This window comes from Macrobrachium nipponense, chromosome 27 (assembly GCF_015104395.2).
Source record: "Macrobrachium nipponense isolate FS-2020 chromosome 27, ASM1510439v2, whole genome shotgun sequence".
In the NCBI taxonomy this organism is placed as follows: domain Eukaryota; kingdom Metazoa; phylum Arthropoda; class Malacostraca; order Decapoda; family Palaemonidae; genus Macrobrachium; species Macrobrachium nipponense.
The window spans coordinates 33,801,650-33,823,055 of record NC_087216.1 but is presented as its reverse complement, the minus strand read 5'-3'; the positions used below and the strand labels follow the sequence as shown (position 1 = coordinate 33,823,055).

Below are 21,406 nucleotides of genomic sequence, written 5' to 3'. Positions count from 1 at the left end.
TATGAGGAATGTTTTCTTCAGACATCGGAGTTTGTCTGCAGAAAATTTCTCGTATTCTAGGTGTGCAAGTTCTTTGTTCACCCTACCCCGAATTGAACAGATGTATCGGAATACATCGCCTGTTCCCCGGACTGACAGTTCTACTTTCTATATTCAGCCCATGAAAAGCAGTTCTGCAGGCAGTACTTCCCGGAGTTTTTCTTTGCTGAAAAACGATCCGCTTTCATAGCTAACGACTTATCATCGGACAGCATCGATTTAGAGGTTAGCTTTTTCAGTCCTTGGTAAGCACTGGTTCAGAATCTTGAGAATCTTTCTCTCGATTCGACTGTGAAGAAGTAAGTTGCTTCTCTGCCCTCCTTCGTCTTCTACGGCATATAGTGTTGTTTCTCCTTAACTGAGATTCAACTACTATGAGAAGGTTTTGCCTTCAGGAACCTCGGTCTCTTGAAGGCATTTGACTCTCCTGTGGGGCTCATGCCTTAACAGAATCGTCACCTTCTCCATCCGACATCGGTGACAAACAGATTATAGTCTTTCGGCTTAACCCTTCAAATACGAATGTCAAGTGACTTGCTTGGATATGAGAATCTTCGTCTCTACTTGAGCAACTTTCCTCGATACCGTACGCAGTCAGTCGGCAGCTGTCAGAGCGCCCGAGTCAGTTACGCGATACGGTGTAGGCCTAGTGTTGTTCTCTGACACATCAGAGTAGCGAGGGGAAGCAGCATTAGGGACGTATGAAGTGTCAGGCATCTGGAAGGGGGACCAGGTTAACTGATACTTCGTGTTTCAACTGAATGAAATCTTTCTGGCTCTTAAGTGGTTTCAGTATGAAGTCAGAGACACGGTGGTCCAAGTCAATTCGGACAACACCACGGCTCTGACATCCTTCAGAAACAAGGAGGACACATTCCTTTTCCCTGTAGGAGGTGACAAGAACCCTTCTTTTGGATGGAGGAGAGAGGGATCGCACTCCTTACCAGATTTATTCAGGGAGAGAGAGGAATGTGAGGGCGGACCTGTTGAGCAAGAAGTCCTTCCTTTGGAGTGGACCCTCAATCTCGATGTGTGCCAAAGCCTATGGGCCCTGTGAGGCAGGCCACATGTAGACTCTGTGCGCCGCGTATCAGAACAGGAGACTGGACAACTTTTGCTCCGCATTTGATTACCCGAGAGCAATAGCATTTGCGCTCTCCTACTGGACTGGTCAGGCATCGAGTCGTAGGTCTTTCCCCCACTCTAACTGGTGAGGGAATTGATGAAAAAGTTCCTGTCCTCTACAGGGACGACTCAAGAATGGTTCTCAGAGGTTCTGGAAATGATAATGGACTTCCCCAGATCCCTTCCACTAAGGAGAGATCGGCTCAGACTACCCCACTTCGAGTGCTTTCTCAAATCCTCCCCGCTCTCTGCCTGACTGCCTTTTCAACTTCGAAAGACTCGTCAGAGCGATAGGCTTTTCGCGAAAGGCTCAACATTACGGGTGTACCAGTCAAAGTGGGAAGTCTTTCGACGATGGTGCAGGTAGAAGAAGCTGTCCTCTTCCATTACCTTTGTGATCGACATTGCTGATGTTCTTCTCTTTCTGAGAGAAGAATCTCACCTACCGGTATCCACAATAAAGGATATAGAAGCATGCTCTCCGCTGTCTTTAGAGACAGAGGTCTAAAGATAGCGGAGGACAAGGATCTTCATGATCTCATCCGGTCCTTAGAGACCTCCAAGAGAAGTCCTCACTTTCACCTAGTTGGAATCTGGACGTGGTTCTCAAATTCCTCACATCCAACAAGTTCGAGCCTCCCCATCAGGCTTCTTTTAGAGACCTGACGAGGGAAGGTATTTTTCTCTTGGCCCTCGCAACTGCTAAGAGGACAAGTGAACTTCATGCCTTGCACTCGTGTGTCGGATTTAAAGGAGACTCGGCAATATGTTCTTTTTAGCCATGATTCCTGGCAAAGAACAAAAACCCCTCAAACCCTGGCCTAGAAGCTTTGAGGTTAAGGGACTCTCCCCCTTGGTAGGGATGGAGATTGAGAGGTCTCTTGGCCCAGTCAGGGCCCTTAAGTTCTATCTTCAAAGGAAGTAACAGATTAAGGGTAGCCTAGAGTGTCTCTGGTATGCGGTGAGGGACCCAAGAAGACCCATGTCTTTAAACGCCCTGGCCTTCTTAGTGAGAAGTGTCATCTCTGAAACACATGGGGCGTGCAATGACGACTCCTTCAAGCAGCTTAGAGTAAAAGCGCGTGAGGTGCGAGCCATTGCTACTTCTTTATCTTTTCATAGGATTTTGTCTATGAAGGACATTCTAGCTGCCACGTACTGGAGATGCAACTCTGTCTTTGCATCCCACTGCCTGAAGGGATGTAAGAGTGACTTACGAGAAATGCTTCTCGCTGGGTCCATACGTATCTGCGGATTCGGTGCTGGGACAGGGAGCTGATGCCGATCCTTAATTAATTTTTAGAATTTGGTGTGTGGTTTTTTAGGGTTGTTTGAAGGAATGTTCGGTGTAACTTCTTTCAATCTTATTGCTAACCCGGGTGTTAGGATCAGGTGGTCGGGATCGGTGTTGTGTTCCTTGATTATGCCATTAGGCAAGGTGTTTTGTCATATAAGTGGATTAGCACCCATTGACAAAGATCCTCAGGATTCTGTCGAGTAAGCGGATAAGATCCCATTGACATATCCACAAGAACTCTTAGCATAAGGTCACTACCTCGCTGAGGCTCTTGAGGCGCAAGCAGACTCCTAGGCAGTAGCCATGAAGTCTTCCGCCTAACCAGGTGGAACCAAGGTTTTTTAATTTTTTACGTTTACTACAACGTATGTTGTTTTCCTGTCTATTCAGTAGTTAGCTGTCTCTTGCCCACCACCAAGGATGCCAATCAGCTAAGATATATCTGACAGGAAAGTTCATGTACAAAATGATATTATGATACAATATGTAAACTTTTGTACATACATACCTGGCAGATATATACAATTAAATGGCCCAGCCCAGCCTCCCCTCAGGAGACTGGTGGAAGAGAAAATCTGATTAGGAAACGGGAATGGTTCCTAGTCCTGCCACCCAGCAGCAGGGCGGTAGATCACCTGACCTACCTGTAGCGTGTGCCGCGAAATTTGAATTTCTGTCGGGAACGACAGAGTCTAAAGCTAAGTACAGGGGGTCCTCGAGTTACGACGTTGATCCGTTCTTAAGATGCGTCGTAACATGATTTTCAGCGTAAGTCGGAACATTAAAAATACCACATGATTTAATGTAAATACCTATCAATAACAACGAGAGACCAATTCCTTACCTTTATTAATTTGATTGGCTTGCACACTGGAGAGGAAGCTGCGGTGCTGGAGAGACTGGGGGAGGTTAGTGAAGAGAAAAAGAACCTCCAGAAGATGCTGGAGATGCTGAGGCAGGTGATTCTTGAGGTGAGGCAGAACATACTACTGGAGATGCTGAGGCAGGTGATTCTTGATGTGAGGCAGAACATATACTACTGGAGATGCTGGGCAAGGTGAGTCTTTAGGTGAGCAGAACCTACAGAAGGTGCTGAGATACTGGGGCAGGTGAGTCTGGGTTAGCAGAACATTCAGAAGGTGCTGGAGATTGTGGGCAAGGCGAGTCTGGATTAGCAGAGGCAGCTGAGGTAGAGGGTACAGGATCTCCTGCAGGCCTCTCTACCTTCTTAAAATACTGCTCCAGTTAGTCTGAACAGAGAGCGACCTCTTTTCATCCAAGATCTCCTTGTAACACTGCATCAAATCCATGACGCCTCTGGAAACCCTAGTGAACCTGGCCAAGTTGGGATCCTGAGCCTCAAAAGTTGACAATGCTTGCTGCAACTCTGCAAAACCTCTTGTCAAGTCCTGCCTTGTGAAAGCCTTAGGCTCTGGGGTGGGTGCTTCTTCTTCTTCCTCTATCATCTCTTCTCCAGTTGTATCAGGTCCTCAGCAGGTAACTCCTCGCCATGAGACTCCAGCAGCTCTGTAACCTCATCAACCTCCATCTCCAAATTGATTTCCTTACTCAGGGCAACAACGTTCTTGACAACTAGCTTAACTGTGTCCTCAAACCCATGGAAATCATTCACAAATTGAGGACAAATTTTCTTCCAGACACCATTCATGTTTGTTTGCTTAACCTCCTCCCAGGAATTACAGCAATGTTCTTTACAGCATCAAGGATGTTGTAGGATTTCCAAAAGTCCTTCAGAGTCAAGTCGTCCTTGGTTTCAGTTGCCTGTAAAGCCATAGCAATTGTCCTTCGTAGGTAGTAGGCCTTGAACGAAGCAATCACTCCTTGGTCCATAGGCTGTAAAAGGGCCGTGGTATTAGGTGGAAGGTAAACCACCTTGACATTAGGGTTGAAGTCTCCCAGCTGGGCAGGGTGTCCAGGGGCGTATTGTCCAGCACTAGCAACACCTTAAAGGGGATACCCTTGGAGGCGCAATACCGCTCCACACTTGGAACAAAATGGTTTACGAACCAGTCCTCAAACACTGCAAGTGTCACCCATGCCTTCTTGTTGGACTTCCAAATTACTGGTAGTTGATCCTTCCAAATGCCCTTGAGTGCCCTTGGATTTTCAGCCTGATACACCAACAAGGGCTTCAGTTTGAAGTCGCCAGCAGCATTACCCCAAGAAGTAGTTAGCCTCTCCTTGCTGGCTTTATGACCGGGTGCTGACTTCTCCTCCTTGGCGATGTAAGTGCGGTTAGGCATACGTTTCCAAAACAAACCTGTCTCGTCTACGTTAACACTTGCTGAGCAGAATAACCCCCCTCCTTAATTATCTCAGACAACGCTTTAGGAAATTCACTCGCTGCTTTCTCATCCCCACTAGCAGCTTCACCTTGCACTTTAAGGTTATGGTAATTGGCCCGAGCCTTAAATCGCATAAACCACCCTACTAGCCACAAACTCTTCACTTTCATTTCCCTCCCCCTTTTCTTTTTTCAACGCTTCAAACAATCTTTTCGCCTTCTCCTGAATCACCATAAGGCTGACTGGGGATACGCTGTTGATTTTGGTCTTCCAACCAAGCACCAATAACCTTTCCATTTCAATTATTAGACCACTACGCTGCTTTGTTATCACTGTCGCTTTCATAGGAGCAGATCCTTTCACATGTTCAACGATGCGCTCTTTATCTTTTGATAATGGTAGCAACGGTCGAATGGCTAAGGCCAAGCGAGCGGCCAATGTTTGTTGGCGTTTCTCCCTTCTCAGATCGCTTTATAATGTCCACTTTAATTTCCATGGTGATGGCTTTCTTTTCTTCTTCGATGCACTACCATCAGAAGAGTCCGCCTTGCGCTTGGGAGCCATAACAAAGAGCAAAAAGTTACAAAAACGATACAACACGAGGGAGAGAGAGGCAGTGTAAACAACCAAAATGGCGTATGGGCGAGGAATGAGCGTAGCGAAGCGACGCCGTCCTCTCCCCCACAAAGCGTATTCTTCCGCCGTGCGCCCGGAACTAGTCGCGTTTGTTTTACGTTGCTTACGACGCTAAACCGCGTAAGACGGAACGACGCAAAATTATTATTTTTTATATTTTATGGTGGGGGCGCGTTCGTAACCACGAAACATCGTAAGTCGAGACCGGCGTAACCCGAGGACTTACTGTTTTGTACTGAACTTCCCTGCCAGATATATACTTAGCTTAGGTCTCTGACGTCACGACAGAAAATTCAAAACTCGCGGCACACGCTACAGGTAGGTCAGGTGATCTACCTTACCGCCGCTGGGAGGCGGGGGTGTAAGAACCAGTCCCCCTTTCTTGTCAGATTATTTTCTGTCGCCGGCTGGACAACACCTGTTGTTCAGTCCTTACGATAGTTAAATTCGTTCTCGTTGCCGACGATTTGGATTTTGGTGAAGTACCCTTTGTTTGTTGGCTTGGCATACGCTTTTTGGACTGTTTTTTTGGATTTTTCTTTTGGATTTCTCTTACATATCTATAATCATGGATGATTCTGAAGTTAAGAAACCTAGTTTATTTAGGGTTTGTTCAGAGAAGGAATGTAAAGTTAGGCTTCCTAAAGCTGCATTAGATCCTCACTCGGTATGTGAGTCGTGTAGAGGGAATGAATGCTCTTTTATTAACCCTTGCAAAGAGTGTGAGAATTTGGATGAGGATGGTTGGAAGGCGCTCTCTTCTTATGTGAGAAAGTTAGAGAAGGATAGGGTGCGCAAGGCTTCTTCAAAGAGTTCTAGTAGATCGAGGGTGAGTGAAGTTGACGCTAGAATCCTGTAGTAGAAGTAGTTCCTTCTCCAGTTTCAGCCCCTGCGCCCAGCTTTGAACCCGAAGATTCGTTTTCGGAAGTTGCTTCTGGGAGAGCCTCGATCAGGAGTAAGGAGAGCCTCGCTCGCTCTCGACAAGGTAAGAGTGATGATAGTGCAAGTGATCAGTGCAGTGCCCCTAGTGCAGTGGAGGGTGCGTCTGACCGGCTCACTAACGCTTCCAGGCCTAGAACCTCTTCCAGACTCCCAGACCCAGTGGAGGAGGAAAGTCGAAAGCCGCAGGAAGGTTAGGGAGAACCCCCACCCCCACCGGTCAGGCGTCCCCTCGGCAGTTCCTGTTGCTCGTTCCAGGCTGCCTTGGATCGAACCAAGAAGGAGTTATTGCGCCAGTGCTTCTCGTCATCTTCGTCGCCTTCCTCCTCAGCGTAGATGGAGCGCATCGGAGTCGTCTCGCCCTCTCAGAGGCCCCCTGGAAGGATCCTTGCTCCCTTCCTTCCAGCCCCGAATCCTTCGCGGAAGAGCCAGAAGTGGAACGCAGAGACCAAGATTTCGTCCCGGTTACGCTTCTCCTGTTTCGCTCTCGGACTTCGTCCCTGTAGAGGAGTTTAAGAGATCTGCGCTATCCTGGCGGGTCTGCAGGCGCAGATTGCGGCTTTAGCGGAGTCTATTGCCGGGACTTCTCATCGTCGGAAGGACGCCTCACTTCCGGTGAAGAAGTCTAAGAACGTTCCTTCGGCTAAATCTCCTTTGGCTAGAAGAGCTTTTGAGCCTGTTAGTAGGAGGTCAGAAGTGCAGGCTGGAGCTCGGGATCTTTCTCCGAGTAGGCTCTCCTCTCTTCCCAGCAAGAGTTGTGAGCATGTAAGGCGTAAGGAACCAGACAGGCTCTCTCCTCAGGATTTCCGCTCCTCTTCAGTTAGGCGTCAAGAGCTTGACAGACGTCAAGAGCCTCGTTTTCTTCAGGAGCGAAGGAAGAGTTCTTCGCCTGGTGGCCACTCTCCTTTTGACGGACGCTCGGAGCCTAGTAGGCGTCAAGAGCCTAGTAGGCGCAAGAGCCTAGTAGGCGCCAAGAGCCTGGTAGGCGGCAACGGAAGTTTTCTCCTCCGTTAGATCACTCCCGATTGGATAGGCGCTCAGAGCCTTGTAAGCGCCGCGCTTCTGACAGGGATTCATCTGTGGATGTTTTCTCTCCCCGTGGCAGGCGTCAAGAGCCTGGCAGGCGTATTGAGGATGGCAGGCGCCAAGAGCCTAGCAGGCGCAGAGAGCCTGATAGGCGCTCTCCCTTATCCAGACGCTCTTCTGTGGAGTTAGAATCTGTTTCCGACAGACGGGCCTCCACTTGTAGGCGCTCTCCTAGTAGGCGCTCCCAAGTAGGCGCTCTCCTAGCAGGCGCTCACCAAGTAGGCTCTCTCCTGGGAGGCGCTCTCAAAGTAGGCGCTCTCCTAGTAGGCGCTCTCCATCTAGGCTCTCTCCTGGAGGCGCTCTCAAAGTAGGTCGCTCTCCTGGTAGGCGCTCCCCGTGTAAGCGCTCTCCCGGTGGTTTTTCTTCCATCCAGTAGGCGCTCGCCTAGTAGGCGCTCTCCGAACAGGCGCTCTCCAAGGATTAGCTCTCCTCCGGGCAGTAGAGCTTCTAGACGTCATTCTTCGGAAGAATTTGTTGCTGATTCGGAGGAAGATTTGCCCAAGGAATGCTTCGGTTTCTTCGTATAAGAGACTTACAGACCTCCTCTTGCAAGATTTTGGGGAGTCTCTTTCGGCCGTTGCTCCTCCGTCTCCTCCGTCCTTATTTTCAACGACCAATACGGCTAAGAAGTCTTCAGGTCGTTAAGATGAAGCCTACAGTGTCTATGAAGAAGGCTATGAAGAACTTTGACGACTGGTTGCTTTCAAAGAAGAGAAGGGCAAGACAGTTTTTTCTTTTCCCCGTCCAAGCTGACGGGTAAGATGGGGTTCTGGTACGAGTCAGGAGAGCCCTTGGGTCTAACTCTTCCCTCTTCTGCAGACTCGGACTTCTCTTCGTTGGTCGATTCCGCACGTCGCTCGGCGCTGAATTCTGCGAAGACGACGTGGGGTATGAGCGAGTTGGATCACCTTCTGAAGGGAATGTTCCGAGTCTTAGAAGTTTTTAACTTTCTGACTGGACCCTGGGAGTGTTGGCTAAGAGGACTCAAGAGCAAGACACTCTTTCGCCTGAAGACCTCCACGCAGTTCTGTCTTGCATGGACAAGGCAGTGAGAGATGGTTCCGGGGAAATTGCTTCACTTTTTGGTGCAGGAGTGGTAAAGAAGAGGGCCGTTTTCTGCTCTTTTCTTACCAATGGCGGTTCTCACGCACAGAGAGCTTCCTTGCTGTATTCACAGCTTTTCCCCGCAACTCTTCCCCAAGAAGACTATTAATGATATCTCCAGCTCGTTATCAGCAAAAGCGACGCAGGATATGCTAGCTCGCTCGGCTAGAATTCCGAAACCTTCGTTTCAGCAGAAGACGAAGAAAGAGCTCAAAGTAGCAAGAAACCTTTCGAGGAGGACCTTCGTCTCGCTCTTCTCCTCCAGAGGTTCGAGACCACCTAGAAGAGGAAGGACCTTCTCCCGGTCTATTAGGGCCAAGAAGTAGTTCGGGTGTCCTCCAGACAACTGTGGGTGCCAGACTTCTGAACTTTGCAAATGTCTGGGCACGAAAGGGGGCGGACAACTGGTCCCTCGCGATCATCAAGAGGGATACCTCATTCCCTTTATTTCGAGACCACCCTTGACCACCACTCCAAGGGCACTGGTGGCCAAATACAAAGTCCCACTAATGATCAAGCCCTCGCTCTAGCGGTGGGGGTTAGAGCTGATGTTAGAAAGAGGCAATAGAGATGGTTCAGGACCCTCTTTCAGCGGGTTCTACAACCGTCTGTTTCCTAGTTCCCAAGAACTCAGGAGGATGGAGACCGGTTCTGGACGTGAGCGCCCTGAATGTCTTTGTGAAGAAGAGAAGTTCGCTATGGAGACGACGTCATCAGTCTTAGCAGCTCTTCGTCCCGGGGACTGGATGGTGTCGCTGGACCTTCAGGACGCTTACTTCCATGTGCCGATCCATCCTTCTTCTCGCAAATATCTCAGATTCATGTGGGGAGGGAACGTTTTTTCAGTTCAGGGCCCTATGCTTCGGCCTTTACACGGCCCCCCAGTATTCACAGGACTGATGAAGAACGTTGCCCAGTGGCTTCATCTCGAGGGTAGTGAGGATTTCCCTCTACTTGGACGATTGGCTTATCAGGGCCAAATCCAAGGAGAAATGTCTGGAGGACTTACGAGTGACGTTGGATCTAGCAGCTTCTCTGGGTTTGCTAGTGAATTTCGAGAAGTCACAGCTAATCCCCAGTCAAGAGCGTATCTATCTGGGGATTCTGATGGCTTCTCAGGTTTTTCGGGCGGGGGTATCCGTCCCCGGCAGAGAGGATAACCCGAGGTTTTGGAGAAGGTACAATCTTTCTAGAGAAAGATGTATGCACAGCGAGGGAGTGGATGAGTCTGTTGGGGACACTCTCCTCGCTGGAGCAATTCGTTTCTCTAGGAAGGTTGCACCTCAGACCCCTACAGTTCTTCCTGACGAGGAACTGGGATCGGAAAATCTCAAGGTCTGGACTTTGCGTTCAAGATTTCGCAAGAGATAAAGGAGGATCTACGTTGGTGGCTAGACCCTCTATTGTTCAAGGAAGGACTTTCCTTGCAGGTTCGGAACCCCAACCTAGTGTTGTTATGCAGACGCTTCGGACAAAGGTTGGGAGCTACTCTCGGGTTGAGAGAAGTGTCAGGCACCTGGATGGGGATCAGGTGTCCTGGCACATCAACAAGGAGGAGCTAATAGCGATTTGGTTAGCTCTCAGACCTTCGAACCCCTCGTAAAAGGGAAATATGTTCAGATCTACTCCGACAACACTACAGCCCTGGCTTACATTCGGAAACACTGGGGGACTCACTCTTTCTCCCTGTACGAGACAGCGAGATCGCTCCTCTGTGGTCAGAGGAAAGGAACATAAGGCTTCTCACCAAGTTCGTACAGGGAGAAAGAATGTCAGAGCGGATCTGCTAAGCAGAAGGAATCAAGTCCTTCCCTCAGAGTGGACTCTGCACGCGGACGTATGCCAGGAGCTGTAGAGGACGTGGGGCAGGCCCCATCTCGATCTATTTGCGACCTCCAGGAATGCGCGGATAGATCTATACTGCTCCCCTATTGCAGACCAAGAGCCAGTTGGCATAGATGCATTCCTGATGGATTGGAGGAATCTGGATCTTTACGCGTTCCCGCCTTTCAAGATTATAGGGGAAACGTTAAGGAAATTCGCAGCGTCAGAGGGAGCAAGGATGACGTTGATAGCTCCGTTCTGGCCCGCCCACGACTGGTTCACAGAGGTACTGGAATGGCTGGTGGATGTCCCAAGATCCCTACCTCTAAGAGTCGATCTGCTCAAACAGCCCCACTTCGACAGGTTTCACAAAAACCTCCCCGCTCTCAGTCCTGACTGGATTCAGACTATCAAGAGTCTCATCAGAGCTGAAGGGCTTTTCGGCAAAGTCTGCAAGGGCTATTGCCAATGCACGTAGACCTTCCACAGCTAGAGTCTACCAGTCGAAGTGGGATGTTTTTCGACGCTGGTGCAGGACTCATAAAGTTTCCTCCTCCAGTACCTCTGTGACTCAGATTGCAGATTTCCTTATCTTCCTAAGGGAAAAAATGCGGGTTGGTTGTCTCCACCATCAAGGGATACAGAGCATGCTTTCCTCAGTTTTTCGTCATAGAGGATTAAACATATCTGAGGACAAGGACCTCCATGATTTAATCAGATCGTTTGAAACGGTTAAAAGAACCTCCTCCTTATGCCTAGCTGGAATCTTGATGTCGTGCTGCTCTTCCTGAGGTCCTCAAGGTTCGAACCTCCCCATGCTGCTTCGTTCAGAGACCTTTCAATGAAGACTCTTTTTCTCTGTGCGTTAGCGTCAGCGAAGAGGTCAGCGAGCTGCAGGCTCTAGAAGGTGAGGTAGGTTTCCAAGGAGGCTCCGCGGTTTGCTCTTTTCTTCCGGCTTTCCTAGCCAAGAATGAAAACCCTTCTTCGCCGTGGCCCAGGAGCTTCGAAATCAAAAAGCTTATCCTCCTTAGTTGGGACAGAAGAGGAGAGATCTCTTTGCCCGGTGAGAAGCCTGAAATATTATCTTCAGAGGAAGAAAAGACTTGCCGCTAATGAGAGCAATCTCTGGTGCTCTGTAAGGGACCCAGTAGGCCCTTATCTAAAATGCACTCTCATTCTTTATCAGGAATTATTATTAGAGAAGCACACACTTCTTGCAATCAGCAACAGTTTAACCTTTTGAAAGTCAAGGCGCACGAAGTACGGGCCATCGCGACGTCTTTGGCTTTCAAGAAGAATTTGTCATTACAAAACCTTATGAAGGCCACTTTTTGGAGGTGTGAATCAGTCTTCTCTAATCACTACCTAAGGGACGTATCGATTACGTATGATAAGTGTTTTGGGCTAGGCCCTTACGTATCGGCGGATTCAGTGCTGGGGCAGGGAGCTGAAACACATCCTTTTTAATCCTCCTTTTTCCCTGTTAGTTTTAAGTTTGAGTTTTTTGGTTGTACGAAGGAGGTTGCAGGAGGCAGCTCCTTCTTTCGTATACTAATGTTAGTATTTGGTTAGGTGGATCGGTTGTGCTTGAGGCTCCTTGCAATTGGTAGTGATAGGCTCTGGCATGTAAGCGGGTTGATCCCCATTGACCAGATCCTGCTTGGATTCTGCCAAGTAAGTGGACTCAGTTCCCATTGGTAGAGCAAAGAGTTCTTCAGCCATAGGTCACGCCCTCGCTGAGACTCTTTAGGCAACGCAGACTAATAGACAGTAACTATCAAGTCTTCTGCCTAAATCAGGTAAGAACCAGAGGTTTATATTATGTATTCCTTTAACATGTGTTGTCCCCACTTTCTAAGTAAGTATGTGTCTCTTTCCCTCCACCAAGGGTGTCAATCAGCTAAGTATATATCTGGCAGGGAAGTTCATGTACAAAAATGATATTGTTAGTATACAATAAAGTTTTGTACATACTTACCTGGCAGATATATACGATTGATGGCCCGCCCAGCCTCCCCTCAGGAGACAGGTGGAAGAAAATAACCTGACAAGAAGGGGGACTGGTTCTTACACCCGCCTCCCAGCGGCGGGTAAGGTAGATCACCTGACCTACCTGTAGCGTGTGCCGCGAGTTTTGAATTTTCTGTCGTGACGTCAGAGACCTAAGCTAAGTATATATCTGCCAGGTAAGTATGTACAAAACTTTATTGTATACTAACAATATCATATTTATCTGCCAGGTAAGTATGTACAAAACTTTATTGTATCATAACAATATCATTTTAATATCCAGTGCGGAGTGCTTCTGAAGTATTACCTTTAGGACTGGCCCCTGGGGGTTAATTACAGTCGTCCGAATAAATATTACTTAAAATTCTTGTTCAGTAGGTAAAACTACATAGAAAAACCACAACTGCCATAGTCTGGGCCGCCGCGGATTCTCATGATATCTTCATGTCAAAAACAGGTATAGAGTTAAATGCTTCTTTCTTCACTTTTACTTGATATAATTCTTTTGTTTTTTATCTTACTGATTTCAGGAAAAGATGATTTAGTTGTACAATTAATAACGAATCCTATGGTATGACCAAAACTTTACTATCTTTTGCAAAACGTGAGATAAATGAAGAAATATATACATATTGCTAGTTTTCTAAGCTACAGACAAAAATATGGGACACTGAGCGAGCTGCCTCCCTCCCGATACCAGCCAATCAGAGGCCGCCAAACAAATGTCTTGTAGGCATAGGGCTCACCCAAGAATTTTTTTTTACTTTTCTTTTTTTTTTCTGTTGTCAACCTAACCTATCTACATAACATTCAAGTTTTGTACATGCAACTTCCCCGGCAGATATATACTTAGCTATAGTCTCCGATGTCCCGACAGAATTTCAAATTTCACGGCACATGGTACAGGTAGGTCAGGTGATCTACCCTCCCGCCGCTGGGTGGCGGGACTAGGAACCATTCCCGTTTCCTAATCAGATTTTCTCTGTCGCCGGTTCCGACAACATCTGTTGTTGGTTCCTCCTGATTGGATTTCATTTTTCACTTGCCGTGGATCTTTTGACTGTCTTTTGGTGACGTATTGGATCGTTGGCTTGGCATACACTTTTGTTTACTTTTTATGATTCTCTTAATGCGTCAGACGCTAGTATACTGTGTTTAGAATATGCGCGATGAATGTGTGACGTAAGACTACCGAAGGATTCGGTAGATCCTCGCACTGTAGAAGAGTAATTTGTTAATTTTGTTTTTTTCTAAGGAACTACCACTCTGTTTGTAAGACAGTTATAAATTACGTACTGTGTGCAGTTACTGAATGACAGTCATTAACACGAAACATTTGACATGAAGATGATATGAGAATCCTTAAGAGAACCTTCATTGTTGAAGTTTTTGTAGTTCTATAGATCACTTATTAACCCTTAAACTCCGAAGCGGTAAAAAAAAAAATGTCTCCTGTGTGCCGGAGACGTTTCAGAGCGAGCGCGGAAGCGGAAAAAATATTTTTTTCAAAAAATCACAGCGCGCTTAGTTTTGAAGATTAAAGAGTTCATTTTTGGCTCCTTTTTTTGTCATTGCCTGAAGTTAAGTATGCAACCTCATCAGAAATGAAAAAAATTATCATTATCATATATAATAAAAATGCGATATAGGATAGAGCAAAAAAAAACGAAATTTCATATATAATTTAATTCAAATCACGCTGTGCGCAAAATGGTTAAAGGTAACAAGTTACTTTTTTTTTCGTTGTAATGTACACTAAATTGCAAGATCATTTTTGGTATATAAACACATTGTAAAACAATAAAAGCAACAGAGAAAAATATTATCACAAAATGATGCATGAATTCATAATGCGCGGACGTAACAAATATTTTGTCAAAAAAATTCACATAAATCTAAATATTGTCCTAGAGACTTCCAATTTCTTTCAAAATGAAGACAAATGATTGAATATTACTATACTGTAAGAATATTAGCTTACAAATGAAGTTTTCGACCATATCTGACGAGTTAAATTTGACCGAATGTCAAATTTTTTTATATATATTTTTTTATATGCAATTATTTCAGAAATAAGAAAAGCTACAACTTTCAAATATTTTTCGTTTTTATTTCTACATGAAATTGCGCACATTTTCATATATAAAACTCTATGAAATGCCTAATATGAAACGGAGCAAATATTCCGAGAATGGGACTTACGCATTTCGGAGATTTGTGGCGGAGGAATCAGCGCGCGGAGGGAAGGAAAGTTTTTTTTGTTTTTTAAAAATTCACCATAAATTTAAATATTGTGCTAGAGACTTCGAATTTGTTTCAAGATGAATTATAAATGACTGAATATTACTAGACTGTAAGAGTTTTTATCTTACAATTGCGTTTTTCAACCATTTCGGTAGTCAAATTTGACCGAACGTGGTTTTTTTTCTATTTATCGTGATTTATATGCAAATATTTCAAAATGAGAAAAGCTACAACCTTCAACTATTTTTTTGTTGTATTCTACATGAAATTGCGCACATTTTCATATATAAAACTTTATGTAACGGCTAATTTAAAATGGTGCAAACGTTACCCCACAATTGCACGTATGATTTTTTCGGAAGAGTTACCGCGCAGACGTAAAGAAAATTTTATTATTTTCATAAATTCACCATAAATTGAAATATTGTGCTACAGACTTCCAATTTGTTGCAAAATGAAGTTAAATGTTTGAATATTACTAGAATATAAAGCGTTTTTAGCTTACAATTAATTGCGTTTTTTTTCGACCATTTTTCGGTAGAGTCAAAGTTGACCCGAAGGTTGAAAATTTGTCACTTATCATTTTTTTATATGAAAATATTTCAAAATGATAAAAGCCTACAACCATGGGTTTTTTTTAGTTGTATTGTGCATGAAATTGCGCACATTTTCATATATAAAAAACTTTATGTAAGGCTAATTTAAAATGGTGCAAACATCTTACCACAATTGCATGTATGATTTTTTCGGAAGAGTTACCGCGCGGACGTAAGAAAAAAGTTTTTTCATAAATTCACATTAAATCGAAATATTGTGCAGAGACTTCCAATTAGTTGCAAAATTAAGGTAAATGATTGAATATTACTAAAATATAAGAGTTTTAGCTTACAATTGCGTTTTTTCTACCGTTTCGGTAGAGTCAAAGTTGACCAAAGGTTGAAATTTTGGCACTTATCGTTATTTATATGAAATATCTCAAAACTGATAAAAGCTACAATCATGAGTATTTTTTGTTGTATTCTACATAAAAATGCACACATTTTCATATATAATACTCCATGTAACAGCTAATTTAAAATGGTAAAAATGTTATGTCAAAGTGACGAAATAATTTCCGAGATGTGTCACAGATACTTTTTAGTGCGGCAAGAAAGAAATTCGCGCTTGCGCGCCTGCGTAACGATTGTAAACAAAACAACACCTTGATCCGTGAACTCCCAGCATCCCCCAAGGCACTTGATTCAAGAGTTTTGGCTGGTAGCCTAAAAGTATTTTTCCGCGAATTTTTAAAAAAACTTTTGTATGTCGACGAAATACGTCATTCGCACCCGAGAGACAAAATGTCGACGTAAAATACGTCCAGTCGGCGTTTAAGGGTTAATGAATTGTCTATTAATAATCATTGTACTGAATGTGAGATTTTGAATGGGGAAGAAGTCTCTTTCTTCTTCTTTGAGGAAGTTAGAGAAGAACAGAGTTAGGAAGCTTCGTCTAGAAACTCCAGTAGTTCTCGTACTAACGAGCTAGTTGAGGAGGCTTTAGAACCTAACCCTAATGTAGTTGTTGCAACCTCTCCTCCATTTTCAGCCCCTTCTCCCTTCTTCGAACCTGCAGATTCGTCTTCGAGATGAAGCGCCTCAGCGGAGTGACTGGTTGGTCCCGTTGCTGAATAACCACTGGTTCCATGCAACGTAAAAGTACCGTACAAACAAACAAACGAATTGAGTTTGATTTACAGTAGTACCTCGAGATACGAAAGGCTCTACTTACGAAAAACTTGAGATACGAAAGCCAATGCGAAAAATTTTACTGCTCTACATACGAAAAGTTTTCAAGATACGAAAGGTTGTTGCTGTAAAGTCCCGAGATTCGCCCGGACCACCGGGAACAATTTTAAAAACTCCCACGCCGCCAACTGAGTAAACTCGCCACCATCCTCCTGCTCTCCCATTGGTTCCTGATGCTAGTCACCCCATAAGGTCCTGCTCTCCTATTGGTCAGCATCTACCCCTTGTGCTTCAAGTATTCTATTGGTAAAAGGATGCTGTAAATTGAAAAACTTATTCATGCAATACATTTAATAAAAAAAAAATATTAGGTAAAGATAGAATAAACAATAGAAATGAATGGTTATTATACTGTTTGGTAGTTTCAGTAGTTGAAGAGAGATAATGAAAATTTATGGCTTACTGTGTAAAGTGATTGCTTGTCAATCGTTCGAAGCTTTTTTTTTGTTTGTTTATTATAGTTGATGGTTACTTAATAATTATTTGAAATGAGCACATGCAATACATTTAATAAAAAAAATTGTGAATTAGATATCATAAAATTTAAAATAAATCAGACTGCCAACAAATATGTATTTTTTAGAATTCTTCTTCCATTTTATTATTACGTTACGTATACGTACGTTTCATTATAGCTGTCAGTAACTCGGTATCACCATTAGGTAAAGATAGAATAAAGAATATAAATGAATGGTTATTATACTGTTTGGTAGTTTCATTAGTTGAAGAGAGATACTAATGAAAATTTATGGCTTACTGTGTGCTAGGAAAAATGATTGCTTGGCGTTCGTTCGGTACTCGTAAGACGGGTAAGAGCTGAATGTAAACAATCGATTGGAAGGTTTTTTGTTTGTTTGTTTGTTTGTTTGTGTATTATAGTCAATGATTAATTAATTAATTATTTGAAATGAGTACATACTGATTATTTATACATTTTATTGACATATTCTAAGCTTTTAGATCTTGGGTTTAGATGTCAGAATCATAGACTAGGCTACAGTAGCAACCGCTAACATAGGCTAGGCTTATTGCTAAGGGACATATGCTAAAGTCCTAATATATGCAGTAAAAATGGGGTTGAACATTACATGCAGTTGAATATTACTCAAATATGTACAGTATTTTGCCTTTTTGGAGTCATATTTCTTCTGTCGGATCGGCGTCGTAACCCTAGAACATGTGTTTTAGTCCTGGAAATATAATTTACTGGGGTGTTTTTGTAGGGCTTGGAACGGATTAGCCATTTTACATGTAAAATATGTTCCAAGATACGAAAACTTCATGATACGAAGGGCGCCTCGGAACGGATTAAATTCTTATCTCGAGGTACTACTGTAAATGCAATGTTTAGTGTGAGGTTTGATAGTGAGAAAAATGTCATAAAAATCAATAATTATATTAGTAAAGTATGAAAAATATACAAAGACTTTCGAACACCGTTATGAGGTTTGGTAGTGAGAGTGATGTGTGTCATAAAAATCCACAATTACATAATAGTTAAGGATGAAAAATATACAAAGACTTTCAAACACTGTCAGTGTTAATGTAAACACTGAATAGTGTTCAAAAGTCTGTATATTTTACGTAGTAATATTCTACTTTATTATATAATTATGCTATATGGAATTTTGTGACACAGATTGTTCTTCCCAAGATTGTGAATGTCTTGGCAAGTGAAAGCTGTGTTTAGTATGTGTGCAGTTTGGAAGCTAACACAATTTACAAGGATATTATAAAAAAAAAATTTAAGTATTTATCGTTTGTTAAAGAAATTTTGAAGTGATTGTGTACATACAGTATGTATATGTACATACATACACAGGTTTCTTTACATCCGCTCATTGCCACAAGCAAATTTTCATAAGTTATGATAAAACAATAATTCGACTAAAATTATGATATTTTATTAATTTACTGTGATAGTTAGGCTTGTTTTTCATTGTTTCATTATGTTAGCAACAAGTTTTGTGCCCATCTGTTACTCTGCATTTTGTGTGGTAGTAGGTAGCCTATGGCGCCCGGTCAACTATTGGTAATACAGTCGCATAGGACATAGGCCAGTTTTTTTACACAGTATACTAATTTAGAAATAAAAAATATACTTTTAATATATTTAACTCCGAACTTGTTTAATTGTAATTTATGTGTACTGTTCTGTATAGTAAGGCAAGCTTAGGGTAATGGGTGGTCAGGAATAAATTAATCCATTTTCAATTATTCCTCATGAAAAATATTGATTCAGATCTCGAAAAAAATAAAATTTTGATGCCTCTTCTGGAACGGATTGCCGTTTAGGTCCGGGGCTCTACTGTACTCAGAGTATGAAGGAGCCTGTTTTGAGATAGGTAAAAGCCTTCACTTATTTATTGTTTTTGCTCTGCTGGCCTTTAGGTAAAAGGCTTTTTTTTCCACTTTCATCAAAGTGAGTGTGGTATCCCTTGCAAGGAGCCTCCAGCATCTTCCAGAGGTCCTTGCAAAGGTACTAGCATATGGATTCTAATCAATGGGTAAGAAGCATATTATTCTTGGTGGAATTTTGTTTTTTCCTTGGGGGTAATAATTATTTGTCATCACACCTTTCTCCCACCTCCATTACTTCAATGTGGGAATCAGTTACCATAGTATGCAGAGAGGTAAGATTAATTTAAAGAATAGAAATTTTTATGATACAACTGATTTTTTAAATACTTAACCTTTCTATTATGTATCAACCTCCAACCTCCATGCTCATGTCGACGGAGGAAAAATTGAAAAGTAAACAACATGCTTGAATCACCCAAAAAGGATGGGTCAACAGACTGTTAAAATTAAACAATCTTATTCATTTTTTTTTTTAGTTTTCACACTATCAGCTTCCCACTAGACGTGGGAATTACAGCTATCATAATAAAGAGGTAAATCATTTTTTTTTTTAAGTTTTTATCATAAAAATGTCTATTTTAAGTACAGATCAAATTGCCTTATAAAAAGCTTTATTACTGCACAGTGCTATATGGTACAGGTTAGCTACAATGCTGGATGCTTAGGCAAACTGTTTGCACCTTACAGACCAGTTCAACTTATAAACTGCCTCTCAGATTGGAACTGCTTAGTATGTAGCAGACTGTCTTTGTAGCAAAGGTATCAAAATCAGATACGTACTAGTACTATGTTTGTGTCATACTCATACTGCTTTTTTTTAATGTAATATCTGTATTGTGAATATTTTAAGCTTTATTCTATTTTCATTGTGCTCTATATTTGGGAAGTCATGTTTTTGCGGTGTTTTTACAAAGTCTGACTGTGCAATAAAATGTCGTTAGGTATTTCTAATATTTACTGTCATAACATTTACTTTTTCATGCATATGAGATTAAAATTAAATGTTGCTTTGTGTAGGTCCAGTACTACTCAAATCTTTTGAAATTGACAGTAGGCTTAGAAAAAAAAATATGGCTGGGTAATTACTACCATATATGTTAATTGGTAATTTGTTCAGTTGTTCAATTTTCAGGTATGCCAGTGTCAGAAAAGTATATTAAATTAAGTCAGTAATTTTAAAATAAATCATCTAAAAATTATCATACAGTATGCTCTATCAGTTGAAGCTGGAATACTTCAATTTGTTGCAACAGTTGAATGCTTACAGATAAAAGTGTAGCCATTAAGTTGTGAAAGTGTTGCACCCATATATTTGTTTTTCTCAAAATTTTTTATGTCAAAATTGAGGTGCATCATTCAACTCAGAGAAAATAATGTCATTTCTATCAGTGATGTCAGATGTGTCATGCTTTGGCCATTATAAATTTGTGTAGGTATACAGCATGGTATTTATTTGCATATAATTCAGAAAACCTATCAGAAATTTTTCAAAATCTTGATACATACTGTAAATTTTTTGTATTTGTATGAACCTTTGCTGTAATTTTTTTATGCTTTACAATAGAATAATGTTTGCATGAGTAAATTGATGTATTTGCTCAGCTTCATTATGGTTGTTTTTTACTTAGCGCAGATACACCACTCGGCAGATGCTCCAAAATGTAAGGGAAAAATATCCATCATTGAAAAGTTCCCTTACAGTGGCTATAGTAGACTATGAATGCTACAAAGTAATGAAAATGGTTTTTGGACATTTCAGGTGCTGTACCTCACATACCCCATATTTGGTTTATTAATACTGGGGGGCAAAATCGCAACTTCCGTGAGTTCATATTGTGCAGTTTTACTGTAAACTAATATAATAAAGTCATACAATATGCAAAAAACAGCACAAAGTATGAATGGCTAAAGATTTAAAGTATAGCAAGTACAGTAGTTCAACATACATGCACTGTAATGATACATAGACAAATCGTTTTGGTGTTTTATTGTTTATTTAGTACTTCAAGCAGTATTTTTGAGAATACTGTGACCCTAAGCAGTTTTGTTTTAAAATGGTACATCGAGGAACTAGTTCCCATGTTGTGAAAGTCTGTTTTATTAAACCTTTTCAATTATGAACAATTGCTCAAATGTTTTTACAAGAATGGGCCACCAGATGGTAAGCTTGGAAAAAAGAGAAAAATGGATGAGAAATCAAACCTAAAGCATGTAATGTTTTGTGCAAAATATATAAGTGCAAATGTTAATGTCTTCAGGTCTGAAACACCTTTCATCCATCCTAATTTTATATAACATGAATTAGAGAAATAAATCCGGTGTAAAAATCACTCTTCAGTATGGACCATTTTTCAGCAATATTGTAGTTTTTTTAATCAAGTATGGTTTGTAAATATGTTGTTCATGTGTACCTTGGCATTTGTTCATGTTTACTGTACTCATTCTCTTATCAACTGTTTTCCCTTTTTATGGTGAGCATCCCATTTTCTTACATTATATGTTGTCTCTGAGATATTCTTGACCGTTTTGCACCTACAATCAGTTCCATTTCAAGCAGTTGGCAATTTCTTCAAAAGTTCTGGACCAAGACTTATCTGTCTCACAGTAATTGTGTACTGTATGTTATCCTTAATACATGTACACATGGC

At 42.4% G+C, this 21,406-nt stretch overlaps 1 protein-coding gene across 1 annotated transcript in view; it reads left to right on the top strand.

Annotated features, from left to right (window-relative positions):
* The window catches only part of LOC135201011 (ubiquitin domain-containing protein 1-like), a 63,426-nt gene that overhangs the window by 7,699 nt on the left and 34,321 nt on the right, over window positions 1-21,406 (top strand). The window contains 1 exon segment of the mRNA XM_064229831.1: window positions 20,518-20,580. Coding sequence (XP_064085901.1) covers window positions 20,518-20,580 — 63 coding nt within the window.